Here is a 17,679-nt window from a genome sequence, read left to right as displayed (position 1 = left end):
TGCTTATAGTACCTAGCTAGGTACCAAATCCCAAACCAGACCAGCTTTCATCCTTGAACTCCGTTCAGGCATACTTGAACTTAATGCTAATCGTAATATATGACACAAACGCCATTTTCAGAACCCGATGTTCATTTTCATGAAAACTTCAATCCATTGCAGGTATCGTTTGTATGCGAACTATGTGATTCATTAGACCTCACCCGCCTCAAGGCATGGTTAGAAGAGGGGGGAATGGATGTTAACGAACCAATGCTACTACCAGATAATGCCATGGTTCTGGTCTGGAACGACGGAACGGCAAAAAAAAAAAAAAAAAAAAAAAAAAGAGAGAGAGAAAAAATATAGTATAGATGGGAAGAGGAAAGAGTGTTCAAGATCGAGCTAATATCTGCTATAGACAATATAGATTATTCAACCTATATATTGAGACCAGGTATCTGCGTTGTTAATGTATAGAATGACGATAAGAAAAGAGGAGAGGATCCAAACCGTAAAAATAAGAAATTATCAAGGAAAATTGCACCCCTTCAACCAAGTCAGTCCAGGATAAAAATAGTCTCGTCCCTATCTTTATTAGTATATATTATACATATAGTTAGTACAGTAACCGACAACCTGCAGCAAATTAGTCCAACAGTCCGAGTTCGCCCTTATTCAGAACCGCTATGTTAGTAAAGATAAGATCGCGAGCTTGGTTTGCTAAAGACTATTAGTATTTATCTCTCAAAATATAAGGCTGGTCTTGTTTCTATGATGTTAGTAGATTTCCCCTGAATATCAGTAATCACGTCAAACTGTAGAAGAGGTTAAGGGGTCTCATGGCGCGTCATTCGAGCTTGCTATAGTTAGTAGTTAGTATGTCTAGTACGGTGTGTTAACCTTATATGAGATACTCCTATGGTTAGCCACGATAGTTTCTTATTAGTAGACAGTTCTTAGGTATGTATATGTGCTGTTTATGTTAGTGAGTTAGTAGAACCTAAATAGAACCTAGTCAGTGGAGCCTAGTTAGTATGACCAGGTATTATATACCAAGAAAGATGTTCTAGATTCGAGTGGAGTTAGTCTGGGTACCAAGTGAAGTATCCTGCTGATGGGTTAGTAGAGATATGTTGATATGGATTGCCTATGCTACCTAAATTCATATGTTAACAAAGAAGTCCATGAGGACCAAACCTGTGTCTTCGTCGAGACGTAGTACGATCTCGCGGCTACCTGAGTTTGTCAGTAAAACAATTGAAAACTAAATACTAGAATATGTTAGTAGTCTGTATATGATATAAGTCATTTGCTGTGCTCAGTTAGTGGCTAAATAAGTTAGGTGAAGCTGTCTTGATTAGTATATGGGATATCTTAGATCTGATATAGATGGAATGAGAAAGAGTGAAGATTCTGGTTGATGATGGTATTAGAATTTGTTCGAGACACCGTCAAGCTGGTGTTTATAACATATTTTAATTATTGAAGATGTAATTTCACCCGGAGTAGTAATCGGGCATGCCGACTTCGTAGGGCTGGAGAGAACGGGGTATGCTGCCTTGTTCTAGAAGTTCCGGCGAGGCGCAATAAACCTCCGGGACAGGGCATGGTGCGCTGACGCCATTCAACACCAGCTCTATAGAATTAGGCTATTCATTATCCAATGCTTTAGGATTAATAATGGATAGTCTCTTAGGTAAGATCTAAAATAGAAACAGCTTTTCAAATGCCATAGCTAGCTGTAGCAGTAGATGGTATGTTATTGGTGTTAAGAACTGGGACTTCATTTCCCCGATTACTCAGGACCTCTCAGGGCTTGGTGGTATCCACAAGTTTAGTCCTAGCTGGAAGTGGAGTTTTTTGAGGTTATTTTGAAGTCACGTGCGCGGCGATTCTAGATTGCTACCTCCATTTTGAGTTTGATGCATCATTACGTAGAGGTGCAATGCAGTCATATGAAAATACTTCTACCTATTCAGAAATCATCTCCAAAAAAACGTCTTTCTCATTTCTCCTCATATTAATCCGAATCATCGAAATCGACGATTATCAGGGGAACCTGGGTTACATTAATATGTGCTGGCGGCCAATCGTAACTTGTTCAATTATCGTGCATGGCGAAATTCTATGTATTTTAAGCAAACCCAACAGCCACCGTTCGATGATCTACAACAAACAAATATCATGATATTGTGATATCGTATATGTGATATTCCGAATTGGTGTAATAGGTGGCGTTTCACTTATCCATATTATTCCTTATTAAGATTTCCGGTAGCAGAATATAGACTGCATTTAGTCTTTGTGTTCAAATGTTTGTTTGAAAGAGTCCTATTTCGTTCATCCTAGAATTTACTAGGCACTGCTAGGCTAATATTAGACGGGGAAGACAAGCTAACGTACCTTGCTACATATATCATATACCTAACCCACTTAATAGAAACTAATAAGAAGCAAGAATGCCGTCATATTGGTGTGTTTTGCGGTATTGCTAGGTTGGGTTTATTGGCATGTTCCTTGTACGAGTCTAAGTTGTAAAAAGTAAGGGAGGTAGATCTCGAAGGGTCTATTGAGACTTGACTCGCATAGCCCTAACTTTGACAGTTGTCAAGTACCTAGGTAAGAAAGCGGTCTTCAGCATTTCGCTAACTTGCATTGCGAAAATGAAACCATTTTCGATCACTTTAATCGTTTGCATTAATCGGCGATAGGCGACATGTGTAATTTATCTGGTTTCCAATAAGGTCCCGAGTAGAATCGGAGAAGTTGTACTATTTGTGTCATCCAGCGATTTAGATTCGTCAAACGATAGGATCGGTAAAAGCCGGAGTCAGCTGATGGGTTCATGCTGGTTCGGGTGGCCATGATGGTACATGTAGGTATCGGCTCACCTCGGACCAATCATATCATTAGATTTTCTTGGATGATTGCACGCATTCAGCCAGTTGTTTCATTTTCTTGGGTAGGTACGTCCCTCAATCTTTTTTATTTTTCGCCCCCTCACGCTTTACGCCTCATGCCATATGCCCATGCCATGCCCCTCTTGCCCTCCTCAGTCGATCTCTCAGTTGATCTTGCCTTTTTTTCTTAGCTATCCCGCCATTTCCACAGCTGAGAAGATGCATGTGACGTCTCTTGGTCCAAGCTTCCCTATACCATCCAGTAGATGCCGGTGGAGGTATTTACTAGCGTAAAATTGGTGCGGCGGGTACCAACGCACGTATGACCGCATAGTATCTAGTACGTACATCTAGGGTACCTACAGCGTGATACTCCAGGTGGATTAGTACCTCCAACTTCGTAGTAGTTTTGTACATACACATGTAGTAATTACATGTAGTTCAATGTTCCATTGAAACTTTGTTCTGTGCCCCCCTGCGCCTCCCGGGTTCGATAACCACTGAAAGCGCCGCCTCCCTTGAATTGGCGCTATTGCAGCATCTCGTGGAATAACCAAGTAGACTCGACTGCCCACCTTATCTTAAACTCGGTGTCCGCAGTGTTGCGTTTTGCGTTGTGTTACATTCCAATCACTTACTCACTTAGACTTTTTTTCTCCCCCTCCATCCAATCTACTCTAAGAAAAAATAGGAGTGAACAAAACTCGGGAATTGACGAAGGAAAACAGACGAATCTTGATACGAAGATCTACGTGCTACTGTACCTTCAAATTGTAACCATCTTTTTTTCTTTTTCTTTTTTTGCAATGTGCTGACATATCTGCACATCTGCGAGGTCGTCAAATCTTTTTTCCTTTTCTTTTTGAATGCAGCACCCTGCAAGCCTGCAAGCCCTGTCAAAGTTATCTCAATTCCTCTTTTCGTCCCTTAGTCATCCACCCAAACTTAGCGCATTCTTCGATTATTCACTACCTGGCCGGCCCTACTCTAGACCAAGTAAGGTGGTAGCTCGATAAATATATTGCATCACTTTCGCTATAGACTCGGTTCATCCTCCTTTAAGAAACGGGTGAACCCCACACTTTTTTCTTGAGCTCTAAGCCCTTTCTTATCTATTTTATGCCCTGTTTGTCGTCTGTTAGTTAGTCAGGTTACGCTGTAGTAAGGATCGGGATATATCCAATAAGTCGACCTTTTTTCCCTCTCAATCTTACCAACTTACATACACTACTCCATTATTCTTCAATTCTTCATTCGAGATGGCGAATTGTTTAGGAATAGCCCTTGCTTGACTGCGAAACGCATACACCCAGCAATTTGATTAAACGGGCTGTGCTCTATGGGACCAACACATCGATTTTATTGTTTCTTCTTTCAGCTTGCGATATCGCGACCGCGAAGTCCGGGAACTCATTAAACCAGCCATTCCCAACATCCTCGTCGGCGAGTCCACGCACGTACGCACTTACCCCAAGACCCGCCCCGTCGACGACGCCACGACGCAAGGCAAGACATACGGTCTGCTCGAAGGATTTGCATATATTTGGGGGTCTTAGATCTTAGGGGAGGATAACATTATTTCTAGATATTATACAAGGCAAAATAACTTGGTTCGCAACATCCACTAGTAAAACACAGCACAAAGGGAGCGGAATCCAGCATGGAGCATATTATGGATGTTAGCTGGATGACGCATGGAAAAGGTAATGTTTACCGTACTAATGCTTGAAAATCCCTCTTTCTATCCATTTCCTGCACTTCCTGGGTCACTGGAAATGGTTTGGCACATTTGGGAAGAGTACTAGAGGCTGACGACCCTCTCCGGGATACAGACAACTGGAGGGAACATGGCACGAATTGGAATGCAACTTCCAACCAAATTACCGATTCTCCTACCCCGAATCGCCCGTTAAAACCTGCCACCCCGAGCAAAGTCAATGGTAAACCTGCGTCCGCACCGCCAACTGCTTCTCCGGCCCCATTTCCCGCTCCGACAGAAACACCCGTGCCCGTCAAATCCATACCTCCACGTCCAGGTAGGACAAGAAGTCAGTCAAATGAGGGATCTCCAGGTCAAAATGGCACACCTCCCCAGAGGAAAGGATCATGGTTTTCCAATATTTCGTCTAAGTTCTCCGGATCTCCCTCGAATGGAAACGGAAATGCAAATACCGCGCCTCTAGCTCCGATACCCCAATCTCCCGATACAGACGATGTAGCTCCTTTGCCGAAAATATCACCCAGCAAGAATGCCGTTCTACCCCACGCATCGCGACAAAATGGCGATGCTCCATATATCCCCGCTCCTCCCAAAGCGAACCAGCCTGGTTTCTTAGGTGTCTTCCGCCGCTTATCATCTTCGAGTGGTAACATAACACCAGGCTCAAAAGCTAGTCATGGTCTCGTAGAGCGAAAAGTCTTGAACGTTGATAAACATCGAGAGAGGTGTAAGGTCAACGAACTCAGCCAAGCAAAGCTTCGCCGGGTTGCCTTTTGCGTAGATGTTGAAATTGCACCGATGCCTAGATATGCAGATGAAGAGCCCGAGCCCAAGAAGCCTGCCGATAAAGCCCAGAAACGAAAGATGACCGAAAAGAGCGAAGGAGAAGCACTGAAGAATCCTAAGGCTTTGGAAGAGCAAAAGGAAAATATTGGCGTGGTGAAGGCAACTGGTGAAGTTCTTCCGAAAGAGCCGGAGAAAGAGGGTATCGAGTCGACAAACGGACAAGCAAAAACCAATGGAGTCGCGAAGGAAGACGAACCCGTAAAAGAAAAGGAGACTACCCGCAAGAAGGAAAAGAAAAAGAAGAGTGAAGCGGAACGAAAGGCTAAGAAGGAACAGAAGCGTAAAGAGGCGCTTGAGAAGGGAGCTATCCCTATGGAGCTGCACCTTGACAGCGACAGTTCGACAGAAGACCTCTCAATACATTCGGGAATATCAAAGATGCAGTCTGTTCCAACCACAAGCCCGGGGAGGATATATCGACGATGCTGTCAATTGCGAGAGACAGATATTCTAACCAAGATAACTGGGCAACTTCCAAAGACTACCGCATCATGCGAGAATGGTATTGTCGAGAAGCTGGACCTCACCGGGTATTTCATGTCGCTGCCAGACTTAATTACTCTGGGAGATTTCCTAGCTGTTGTTCCTATCAGAGAAGTCATATTGGAGGACTGTGGGTTGACTGATGAGGGCGTCCGAGTCATTCTCGCCGGCCTCCTAGCAGCTCGAAGACCAACGAGCACTAGACTGCGAAGATGCACTTCCAACTCGGTCGATTTAACCCAGCAAGGGGGCGTCGTCCAAAGACTCGTATTGAAGAATAATAGCAAGATTGGGGTTGAGGGTTGGAAACATATCTGCCTCTTCATCCACATGTGTCGTTCTATCAAATATCTCGATCTTTCGAATTTGACCTTCCCTAAAACCATGGAGCCTGCGAAGACACCAATCAGTCATCATCTCCACTACAACGTCGGACGTCATTCTCCTCCCCCGGCCCCACTCGATTTGGCTTTCCTACTCTCCAAGTCGATTGCAGAACGGTTGGCTGGTTCCGAGTTGGAACTTCTAAATTTCGGCTCGGTTGGGTTGACCACGAACCAACTTGGTGCTATCATAGACGGTGTTCTAAAATCAGGAGTGATAAGACTCGGTCTTGCTAACAACAACCTCGATACTCAAGGTGCTCAGCATGTCGCACGATACCTGCGTGGCGTGAAATGCGAAGGGCTCGACCTCGGTGGCAACGATCTAAGAGACCACATCGCCGAGATCTCTGCGGCCTTTGAAGAACACGACGAACTTTGGGCTCTTAGCTTGGCAAATTGCAATCTTCGACCGGCCTCTTTGTGCAAGCTGCTTCCGAAATTAGTGAAGCTTCGCAATTTCAAGTTCCTTGATCTATCGCATAATCCCGCGCTCTTTATGTCCGAACCCAGTGCTATCGGATTGCTTCGCAAGTAAGTTACACGAATATGGAACACATGGCTAAGTACGTGATGCTAATGTTGTTTTGTTAGGTATCTACCTCAGATGATTGGATTGAAGCGATTGCATCTCGCGGATGTGTCGTTATCATCAGAACAAGTCATTTCTCTTGCTGAAATATTGCCCGAAGCTAAGACTCTGGCGCACATTAATATACTTGAGAACCCGGATCTCGTAAGCTTGGCTGACGCTAAGACTGAAGAGGCCCAAGAGGAGGCATGCGCTCTATATGCTTCCCTCCTAGCCGCTGCTCGTGTGTCGAGAGCATTAGTTAAGGTTGACATAGAGAACCCTAGTTCCGAATCAGGCGAGGTTGTCAAAGCGTTGGCAGATCGTGTCGTGGTATATTGTATGAGGAATTTGCAGGGCGTACCGGAATTTCAGGATTCGGTCAGCGACGATAGCCAGCCAGATAAGTTACCGGAGGTTCTTCGACATCTTGTTGGCCATGAGGACGAATCTCCGCTTGTTACTATGGATGATGATAGCGAACCTGCACCCGACGAGGATTATGTCATTGGCGGTACAGGTGTTGTGAAAGCTCTAGCTTGTGTTCTGAAGAACCGAGGGGACGATACCAGGCGACAATCGAGCGAATTTACTAGAGACCTCGAATCCGGTATAACCACGCCTAGAACCCAGTTGCCTCCAGGAAAGGTCAAGGATATGTCCAAATATTTGCTTATTAGCGCTCGGAAGATCCGCGCACGGCTTCAGCCAGCCTTGGCTATGGCCAAAGCATCTTCCACCAAGGACATACACAACTACCGTAAGCTTAACACATTTTCCTTCTTCAATTTTGAATGCTAATCTTGATATAGATCGTCTTAGCTTCCTCGACCAAACTATCGAGGAAATCATACAACGCTTCGAGAACGAGTTCCCAGAAACACGGCAATTATCAACGGAGGCCCCTGCATCGGATCGTTTAACTGGTCCTGCGACTGAGCGCACGTCTATTTCATCTCTTGAAGTAGACACGGGTCCAATGTCGGATACGGAAGAGGCAGAAACAGTCCTTCGTTCGCCGAACTCTCGATCCCGGCCTAACTCTGTTATCTCCTTTACTTCCAAAGCTCTTGCGGAGGAAGAAGCGCTCGCCCTCCGTGTCGGCCATAGATTCCGCCGGGGCCTTCTACTTAACAAGGAGCATTATGATTTGCTCATCGGCAATGAGGAGATCGGGAACGATCCTAACCATGTAAAGGTCGTATCATCCATAATTAGCGAATTAATGGACGGAGACGAGGACGTAAAGAAGGCCGTCGAGGAGAAGGGACCCGTGCGTGCCTTCCAAGAAAATAGGGAGGAAATTGTAAGAAGATTGCGCGATGAGGATCCTCAGTACTGGGAGAATTTCATCGAAGCACAGGAGAAAGCCAGGGCCAACGTCCACGTCGAATCTAAGAACGAACTCCAACAAGATAACATTTCGGTCGACGAAGAGGCTATTTCAGACTAAGCGCAGTGCGCCATGATCGAAAATCGGGGGAATGGCAACGGATAAGGAAATCTAATATGTTGTATCGATATCTGTACCAATGCCAAGTTGCATTTTGAGCGTTCGAGGGGGACTCAACGGGGTATCTGTTTATTTATTTATTATTCGCGAACGGAAATATCGCATGTACGATATTCTCTGGCGTTCAGAGGCGTCGAACTTTGGAATAGCTTGGTAACTCACTACCTGGGAGGTAGTCAATAGGGAAAGGAAGTGTGAAAAGTTCAATTCAAATCGAGGAGGGAAGGATGGAAAGGAGACACGAATAGTGGGGATAGTGGACAGTGGCTCTCGAAGCTATAAGCTTAACTATAAGAGACGCCGTACTTGACTTTATTTCGCTATGTAACTCATCTTGACGAAGGAGAGCAGTGGAAGAGAAAAGAGAAAATAGCAGTCAAACCAAAATCGAAAATTGTCCCATCTACCCAAGTCTACCCTCATATACCCACCTATTTATCTGATACGTGTGCCGCATTTGTTGAATAAGTGCGTTGGATAAGTGGGCAATACAAAGACACCATCGGAGTTTTTTCGTCCTTGTTGCCGGTATCCGAGTGGTCCGGTGATTAGGTCCGTTGGTGTGCCTGTGTGCTTGTGTAGGTATTTATAGCCATTAGATAGGTTGGAGATCGGATGTTGTCTACCTAGGGTAAGCTATTTGATTAGTATATCTGAGTAGACAGGTAGGCAGGTTACCCGAGTTTATGTATCGGATGTGATGTAATTTATATATGCGTTGAGATATATGTTGGGAGTGATATGACGGGTGGTTATGCGCCGCGCCGAGGAGCCCGAAGATGGAGTATGGAAAAATGGAGATACATGTAAGTCCGCTTTGTCGCCGTAGTGTTGTAGTGTAGATCTATCAATGCATCCGTAGTATCTGTCAACGTGGGAAGTAGTAAGCGCTAACTGGAGGCTTATATTCGTATTTGTACTCTTCACTGGTCAGGCACTCTTTACTTGTATCTTCATATCTTTATATTTTGAATTTCTTCTTTAAACTCTTAATAGCGTACCTAAAACGTAACGTATCAAGAGCGTGTGCAACATAGCAATCGGCGTTTCGCGAGAATCAATCTCTTCTATGTCTTTCCCAGCAGACTATGCGCTTTTTTCTGCCTTGTGATAAAAATTGGTAAATAAGTCCTGTTCCCGTGTTTCCCTGCGCTCGTCGCATTCCTTCCTCTTTATCCTTCCTCCTTCGCTCGCTCGCGATATATGCTACCACCCGAGAACCACCCGTCCTATATCCAAGACCAATAATATTTAAATAAGGAAAAACACGCTATTGCGAACGCTCGCTGTTGGGTATAATGTATGTAAATATGTAATGACTGGTCCATGTCCCCTCTCTCGCTATCGCCGATCCCAAAAATGAATTATGCCGAACCCGAACCATGCCTAATAATATTCCGAAAAATGAGTGGCGTAGGTGAGTATGTTCTTAGACGTAGTTCCGTCCCGCATCAACACACCCTACGCTATTCGCCGAAAATCCGCACCGGCCGGGTCGCATGCCGGTACCTTCCTCGACAACACCCCATGTTATTGAACGTAGCCATAAATCTCCTTCATCTACTTGCGGGGCTTGTCCGGGCGGGACTACGTCGTGGTGATGGCACTTTGCACTAATAACGGCACTGCAAGATCCACCTTTTAGTACGAGTGGGTTTCCCTTGCCCTCACCGCTAGCAAGCGATGCAGATGCCGCGCGTCTCAAGCCTAGGGCTAGGACACCGATTGCGAGGGCTACTAGGAGCGCTAGTAATGTGAGAATTGCTTGCGTGCTGAATGAGACGGCTATTATATCGTCGGAAGGTCGCGATCCTGGGGCTGGCGGGTTCGTCGCGTATGAGATTACGCCAGGGAATACGGCTTGGCTGAGGACGAATCCCATTGTTGCGAACCAAGCTAGTAGAGTCCAGGATACGGGTCGTGGTAGGGTTAGGTAAAGGCTGGTATCTTGTTCGCCGACTGCGATGGAGGAGACGCGGAGTGGTTGGGACCGGAGCGAGAATTGCGAAAGTTCGTGCGAGAGGAAGTATGTCGTGACGTGGGCGTTGGTGACGAGGTACAAGACGGCGATAAGGAGTTGTGGCAGTGCAAGGACGAGTGCCATTTGGGCCTTGTCGATTGCGGAGGGGAGTAGGAAGGACAGGTGAGGCGTCGCGACACCGAAGAGGGTTAGACCATCGTCCAGATTTCCAATTAGCCCAAAAGCTACGGCTGTTGGGACTACGATTGCGATCCATGAGAACGCAAGCAGTATCCACCGACGAAGCGATGGTGTTTGGAACCAGTAATGGTTGGTGGGGACGAAGAATTGCGCCTCACTGGATACCCAGTTCCCTTGGCGAACGTCAGCTTTCGTCAGCAGGCATGAGTTGGCGGTCGTTGGATCGGGATGGCGGAGGAATGAGCGGATCGCGTCGCCAATAGTCACGAGAGGTTCGAAAGAAGACCTTGCTAGAATAACTGCCATTGTGATGACAGTTGCGAGGTTGATGAGTACTGCGATGCCGAGTATAGAGCCGCTAAGATTGACACTGCAGGTCTCTGGCGCACTGGGTCGTGCAAGGCAGTATTGAACTGAAGAGCCATCCGGGGCTGTGATGTCGTTGTTATTTGAAGAGAAAGTTGTTAGTGAAGTGCCGGACTGGCTAGTGTAGATGAGAGAGGTGGTTGTAGGATCGGTGGTTGTGACGAGTAATACGGCATCAAACGAAGGTTGGAAAATGCGACTAAATTCTTGTAGGCATGTAGTTGGAGTCATGTTAGTAAAAGTACCAGCCGTGTCTTGGAGGCTGATTATTTCAGAGTCGGGGAGTCCTCCCTCGTTGGTATTTGTGTCGTTATTGAAAGGAGCGTGGTCGAGAAACGATTGTGTTACGAATAATACTTCGTAGTTGACTATATTTCGAGTCGTGAAAATTACTGCATTATATCTGTACACTGTCAGTCCGATAAATAACTCCCATTTAATGTCGGAAGACGTACATTATTTGGGCAGCGACTGCACTCAACAATACAATGATTGCGAGTGCAGTTCGAAACCCCGAGATATGCGCGAAGTTGCGCAATGAGGGTATGCCGATGTCAAGCCAACGCTTGTTTCCATGCGCAACGGCCAACTCTCGCCTCGTCGGACTTGAGAGTATTTGGAAGACGTAATTTGCTCCGGCAATAATAGCAATGCCGCAAGCGTTAATGACAACGTGGATTCCCATGTTGATACGTTCGGCCGTTGCGCAACCACCCGAATAAATAGCTGATTCTCCAGAGAGAAGTCTAGCCCTTGCGATGACCAATATTAAACATATTATTCCAACGAGTAAGATTATAAACGATATTAAAGAGTTGAATATGACTCCACCTCGCCATCCGGTAATGTGTCTCCGTAGGCCGCTTTGCCTACTCCAACTACTAAATGTGTTTAAATCGTGAGTTAAATCCGTACTTGAGGAATAATAATGGCCATATTCAATCGGATGTGATGTATGCGTATCTCGGCGTGGCGTTGTGACTTCGACACCCCGTTGACCCCATTTGCTTCGTTCCTTTTTCCTTGCTAATGTCTCAGGTGTTTCTCCTCTCAGGAAGTTAACAACGTAATCCGGGACAATACTCCTATCTATGCTTGCCGTATCATCATGCGGACGGAAGAAAGTTCGGGGCTGCCAAGTTCGAAAGGTGAAGCGGCTCGATCTCGTTGTTGAATATGCTTCCGAGGCATTACGACCGTGAAAAGGCCAGGCGAATGAATTTTGTCTAGAGGCGCTAGAAGGTCCTGATTTTGAAGATGTGTACGGTTGGCCCTCCTCGATCCTATCGGATGCTAGATCATCAAGACGAATGTGATCACGTCGTAAACTACCTGCCCAAATGCTCGGTCTTCTGTTGGATGACTCCATAACAGTCGTATGCGTGTCTGATCGTAGCCGACTCATGGTTCCTAGTTTGTATTACAATCTCCATACCAAAATAATAGCACCAATTTCCATATCCGCAAGGCGAGGGCGTATGGATGATAAACCAAGAAGTGAATTGGGAAAACAGGGAACAGGAAACGAAAAGAAACCACCGCAACAGCAGGGACCCGGAACGAAAGAAAGATCAAGAGATCAGCGTAAGATCGAAGGCGGAGGGGCTGTCAGCTCTTTTGTATGGTATAAAAGGCAGAGCTAACACCAGAGAACGACAGGGGCCCCTCTTCTTCCATGATCGTCCCGGGGTGCTCAGTTATTAGGCATGGATCACGGAGAAGGGTGGGATGGGTAAGCGAGTGATTGTACGAGCCGCTCCGGGATAGACTGTTCAGGGTGCATCAAGTACGACTGGGGTCCGCATAGTCCCTCAATTTTATTGTACCAGAGGCCAATCAGAAAAGTGTGTTTCAAGCCGCTGGGTCTGGAATGAGCTTTTGCATTGAAAGCCCACCTAGGGGAACTAATGCCTCGTCGAGACAGTCCGCTGATGGAAATGATGAGATCGTCTAGACTTCTGGACGAAAAAAGGGATAAGAGGCGAGGGGATATTATAAATATATCCCAGCTAGTCGAGATAGAAAACCTGCAAGTCACTAGACTATCTTCAACTTTGAAGATCACCAAAAAGGGTCGGAAAAAAAGAACTTGGCCAACAAATGCACATACACTAAATGCCGGCACGGTACGTTAGGTCGCTAAAACATCACCAACCATTAGCTCCGGAGGACATAAATGAGATGCAACACAGCGCAAGACAACCAGGAAATAGGTATTACTCCAAAATCAGCCTCCCCCGCAGCGGGAAGCTGAATACAGCTGACTATTGCTGCAGCTTCAGAACCTTTAGAGTTAATCGTATGGCTAACTTGCTCCCTAGCAAAGTCGTACAGCTTGTAGCCGATTCGAAAAATGATTGTTATGCGACAGCAGTCAAGCATGAAAATGAGTCGAATCATAAGAGAATACGATATAATGCTTCCAAGAGTTCAGGATGAGACGATTGACTAAGCCTTTGCTGGTCGGATTTCCTTTTTCAGCGTATATAGCAAGTCCGCCGAGATAGGATGCTCTATTTCTTCCAACACATCACAGATTCGGCTTGGAACGAATGCCGCGTGCTGACGTGGGATTCGCTTGTGGAAAGAATCTCGAGTCTTGAGATCCTGTGTAGGTTAGGTTAGGTACCTAAGGCGTGCTAAGTTATAGGTGAGTACGGCAAGTTTTATGGTATTGGCATGGGTAGGGGGGCCCTGGACAAGCAGGGCTATGCTAGAGGCCCTTGTCCTGTTTCAGCCCACCATGAGGGAAATGTGATAAGGCCTGGAAAGCCCACCATCGTCGTCCGATAAATGCTGCTGTGCTCGGCTCTCGACAGGGCCCATGTTCATTTACGAGAAACAAATAGGGGAGGAGAATGTGAAATTGGCTCAGTCATCCCCTTTCATCTCCCTTTCAAACAACCGAGTTTTTTTTCCTTTAATGTTTCTTCCATGATGGAAATAGAACTCAACCTATCTATCGTGCAGCACGAATTGCAATTACTATCACATCACTGATCATCCGTTGTCGTCACCTCATTACCACGTTTCTTTGCAGTGATGCAACGGCGGTTGTGTGTGTATATGTAATGCACATACGTCATTGAAAGAAGAGATCAACGAGGTCGTATCAATGTGTCGACCTCTGATTCGCAACGAAAAGATGCCTTGCTAGACTGCAAGGAGAGAGGGGGGGCCGTATTGGGTAGATTGATTAGTGCGGTCCAGTCTGATTTTGTGATTTTTGCAGGTTCAGAATTTTTATCTTGGCTGTGTTTCAGATGCACCGCGAAAATGCCGTACAACAGTCCGCTATAAGTACCCTAAGTATCTTGCCGTATTTTACCCGGTGAGTTCTCCAAACAGAAAGCCACTGCTTGATTAAGCCAATCAGACTTGGCCTCTCTTGCTAGGGTGCTAGCGTCGTTACACTTATACAAATCCGATTATAGATGAATACCTACCTAGGTAGGTATGCTGGCAGTCTATGGAAAGTTGTCTTTAAAAATAATGATAGGGGAATTTTTGCAACCAGAAACGTAAGCACGTAATTCTAACATACAATCCATTATACCGAAGAGAGAGGGGTTTCCCACAGCTATCATGGTGAAAATAAAGACAACATGCATTCAACTCTAGTTGAACATGATTGGTTATTTTTAAACCTTCAATGCCTACATATATCACATATATCTATGTACCACTTGATGTTGTCACCTGTCACTTAAATTCAACGTCCACGTTGGCCATGAAAGTAAGATAAAATATCGACTACTACCTAGGTTTGTGTCTCGCTGAAAATGATATCCCAAGTCATGCCATTATGAAATAACCTAAGCAACCAGTTATGGATGCGTTTTCCGCATGTATGACTCGAACAATTAGACAGTCATAATCAAGTCTAGGAAGGAGATAATATTTGAAATGTAGATGCCATGAACCGATCTGGCAGTAGACGAATATCACTCCCTTCAGTTATATAGTATCCAGCGCGATGACCTTCGAGTATGCGGTCCTTTAAATAGGAGTTTTATGACTACCTGCTGTGTAGCTACGAAGAAGTGTCAAGCCACTACGATATAATCTACGCTAGTATGAGGAAGACCGTAATATTGTTATTGCGTACAATGAAATTGAACTGCGTTATCTACTTATGAAATGGGCGCTCGGAAACTTTGATGCTATTCCCAACTAAAATCAGGCTAGCTTCTTCCCAGTGGCCTCGCAGAGCACTGCGAGAGCGACTTGGTATAAGGGCCGGGGATGCAATGGTTATATTGGCAGAAAATTGGAATAGAGTCAATGAGGAGTCAATGAGGTATCACTTAGTATTTCAATACTTTTCCTACCTCAATGGCTCGATATTTTCCACAAGTCCTTGAAACTTACTGCTCGATCTTGCCACGAAGATCGGTTGCATGTTTTGAATCTGAAGGCTGGTGATTTTCTATGTATAATTAAGTTTTTGGTAACATATTTAGTGGAATCTACGAAAGTCAAATGCTGCTGGTTTGATTGAGCCTTGTGATCTTTATTCTCCTTTGCTCCTTCCTTATTTCCTTTTTCTCCCCTTTGGGCAGTGGCATTGGGCGCCCTCTTCCCTCGACTCGAGGATTTTGTTCACCTTTCATTTCTTCTAACTTCCAAAACCTTACTCACGACTTCGAACTGCCCGTGTTATCGACCTTACTATCAGTTTCGAACTCGGTGTCATCAATTTTCTTTACAAATTCGAACTGGTGTTATCAATCTCACTCTCAATTTCGAATTCGGCGTTCTTAACCTATTGCCCTGAAAGACATGGATCCAATGTCTCATCACGGAAAACGCAAGGTATGAGGATTTGGTGATGATTGATTACCTACTCATCATAAATAGCATGCTAACCTCATTGCCCTATTAGAGAGAGGAAGAAGGCAATAGGGCTGATAGAATGATCTACCGGCCGACTCACTACGAATTCGACGAAAATAATGTCGTTGTGGACTTACGCTGCCCTTACACAACCCCACAACTCTCAGAATCCATGTATAGAGATGCCGGAAATCCCAAAAGATCTCGACGTTCCCCAAGTAGTGCCCCCCAGCACCCGATTCAATGGCGCGACCACGACGAGGTCGCAATTGAAATAGGCAAATATAAGCAAACCCTGGCTCTCCACGATTTGGTGGACGAAGATAACTTCCATATCATGTTACTTCATAAAGATCGTGCCATTATCCAGGGCGAATTTGAACAGGTGGTGGATCTGGGAGGCAAGACAATCCAATCGTGGGGGAAGGAAAGGACCGCAAGTTTTTTTATGCTTAGTCTGATCCATGGAGAGGACGGGATTGAACATCGGACCGAGCGAAGGGACGGGGGCTTAGTGAACATTCACTACCAATGTCTCTCAATGAATTGGGATAAGGCGAAGGAAATGATGTCTAGGGCATTCCCTAAGCCGGATGGGTCGATGTTGGCATTGCTAGACATCAGGCCGGCGGTTACTCCGAGGCCGGAGCCGGGGTACCTGAAGCCTGGGCACCGCCTGGTGCGGATTGAAGAAGTGCTCTTCTAGAAGACTATGTGGAATGAAGCATGATGAAAAGGAAACTGTGCTCACGGATTAGGGGCTGGTCTGGCGTGGGAAGAATCTGCTGAATTGCGGCTCGGGTAGTTGAAATATCATTGTGCATGGTTATGGCTTCCTAAGACGCGCCTTCATACTACCTAGCTAGACAGATCAATGCGAGCGGGAACCGGTCTTTGATAGTCACAAAATACGAATGCAAGTCGAACCGAGTAGAACTGTATTTCCCCACCATTGGCTAATGCGAGTAGCATACCCTCAGCCCTTAGGTATATGCAGCTTGGTGCTACGATGGTACTAGGTAGTGGAATTGATATCCATTTAACGATAAACTTGTACTGCTTTGGTGGTGTCTTGCTGATAAGAGGTGATGGGGCTGTGAATGTGGGATAACCATAGAACATGGTAGCACAACCTACACCTACCTATTGGTAGCAGTATGTCCAGACGGAATAGACCAAGGTGAGGTGAAGAGTGGCGATACGAATAATCACGTTGATTCGCCAATAAGGACTAGCCGATCTCTTGTATCGCCGTCCGGAGCTCTCCATATGGAAAGATACTAGAACGGGGAAAGCCGGGGTTACCTGCTGTGCGATCTAGCCCCGAACTAATTATCGGTTGAAATGTTTCGAAACAGATCGTCCGGGACCTGATATCTCACGCGAGCATCCTTGGGACTATACAATTGTTGTGGATGTGGTGGGTGGGTGTCCCTGTTGCTGGGTTGGTGTATGTATTGACGCGCGATTCTCGTGCTTCTTCTAGTCGTCCATCGTGTCGAAGCCACGTTTAGTCGCCTGTATAGACCACCTTTTCTTCCCAGCCACTATTCCCATCTTTTATACAAGGTCAAATGTATAACACATCGGAATCGGTTATACTATTCTTCGTTTTGGTAGATCTTCAAAATTCATTGAATGTCGTAAGTCGAAATGGCATCAGGCGAGATAATGGATTTGTTGTCAAGAGAGCGCTTACACGACCTTCTTATACGAATAGGAAGAAAACAGGCGGCACCTTCGCGTTTATTTCGTGTCAAACTCGCGCCTGCATATAGGCCAAGCGCGATGCGGACAGGGGTATAGAAAAGACGGATAGCGACCTCCAGCCACTGAATTTTAGCTGATCTTCAGAGTGACTGCAATTCCTATTGGTTACTTTCTATCTAGTGGCTTTCAAACCCCGCTCTGTTATCCG

General features: G+C 45.6%; 3 protein-coding genes across 3 annotated transcripts; 2 read left to right on the top strand and 1 right to left on the bottom strand.

The window, feature by feature from the left end:
- Positions 1-4,120: 4,120 nt before the first annotated feature.
- Positions 4,121-8,710, top strand: F4822DRAFT_205950 (RNI-like protein). Its single transcript, XM_051453799.1, has 4 exons — positions 4,121-4,585; positions 4,715-6,848; positions 6,909-7,645; positions 7,698-8,710. The coding sequence occupies exons 1-4, from the start codon at positions 4,543-4,545 to the stop codon at positions 8,336-8,338; spliced, it is 3,555 nt and encodes a 1,184-aa protein (XP_051315383.1). The 5' UTR covers positions 4,121-4,542; the 3' UTR covers positions 8,339-8,710.
- Positions 8,711-9,631: 921 nt separating this feature from the next.
- On the bottom strand, positions 9,632-12,483 carry F4822DRAFT_205946 (uncharacterized protein). The gene is made up of 2 exons (XM_051453798.1): positions 11,381-12,483; positions 9,632-11,328 (listed from the first exon to the last, which is right to left on the bottom strand). Exons 1-2 carry the CDS (start codon positions 12,328-12,330, stop codon positions 9,828-9,830), a joined length of 2,451 nt encoding a protein of 816 aa, XP_051315382.1. The 5' UTR covers positions 12,331-12,483; the 3' UTR covers positions 9,632-9,827.
- A 3,233-nt stretch (positions 12,484-15,716) lies between these two features.
- Positions 15,717-16,467, top strand: F4822DRAFT_442846 (uncharacterized protein; the record flags this gene model as incomplete). The annotated part of the gene is made up of 2 exons (XM_051463037.1): positions 15,717-15,740; positions 15,811-16,467. 2 exons carry the CDS (start codon positions 15,717-15,719, stop codon positions 16,465-16,467), a joined length of 681 nt encoding a protein of 226 aa, XP_051315381.1.
- Positions 16,468-17,679: the final 1,212 nt, after the last annotated feature.

This window comes from Hypoxylon trugodes (assembly GCF_022578975.1).
Source record: "Hypoxylon trugodes strain CBS 135444 unplaced genomic scaffold F4822scaffold_4, whole genome shotgun sequence".
NCBI classification, from domain to species: domain Eukaryota; kingdom Fungi; phylum Ascomycota; class Sordariomycetes; order Xylariales; family Hypoxylaceae; genus Hypoxylon; species Hypoxylon trugodes.
This window is presented reverse-complemented; position numbering and strand designations above follow the sequence as displayed.

Bases quoted from the DNA above. Each gene is read 5' to 3' on its own strand.
- F4822DRAFT_205950 (XM_051453799.1), top strand. From the start codon at position 4,543: ATGGAGCATATTATGGATGTTAGCTGGATGACGCATGGAAAAG. The intron at 4,586-4,714 runs GTAATGTTTACC...TCCGGGATACAG, and splicing joins CTGGATGACGCATGGAAAAG to ACAACTGGAGGGAACATGGC. The intron at 6,849-6,908 runs GTAAGTTACACG...TTGTTTTGTTAG, and splicing joins GCTATCGGATTGCTTCGCAA to GTATCTACCTCAGATGATTG.
- F4822DRAFT_205946 (XM_051453798.1), bottom strand. From the start codon at position 12,330: ATGAGTCGGCTACGATCAGACACGCATACGACTGTTATGGAGTCATCC. The intron at 11,329-11,380 runs GTACGTCTTCCG...GACAGTGTACAG, and splicing joins GCAGTCGCTGCCCAAATAAT to ATATAATGCAGTAATTTTCA.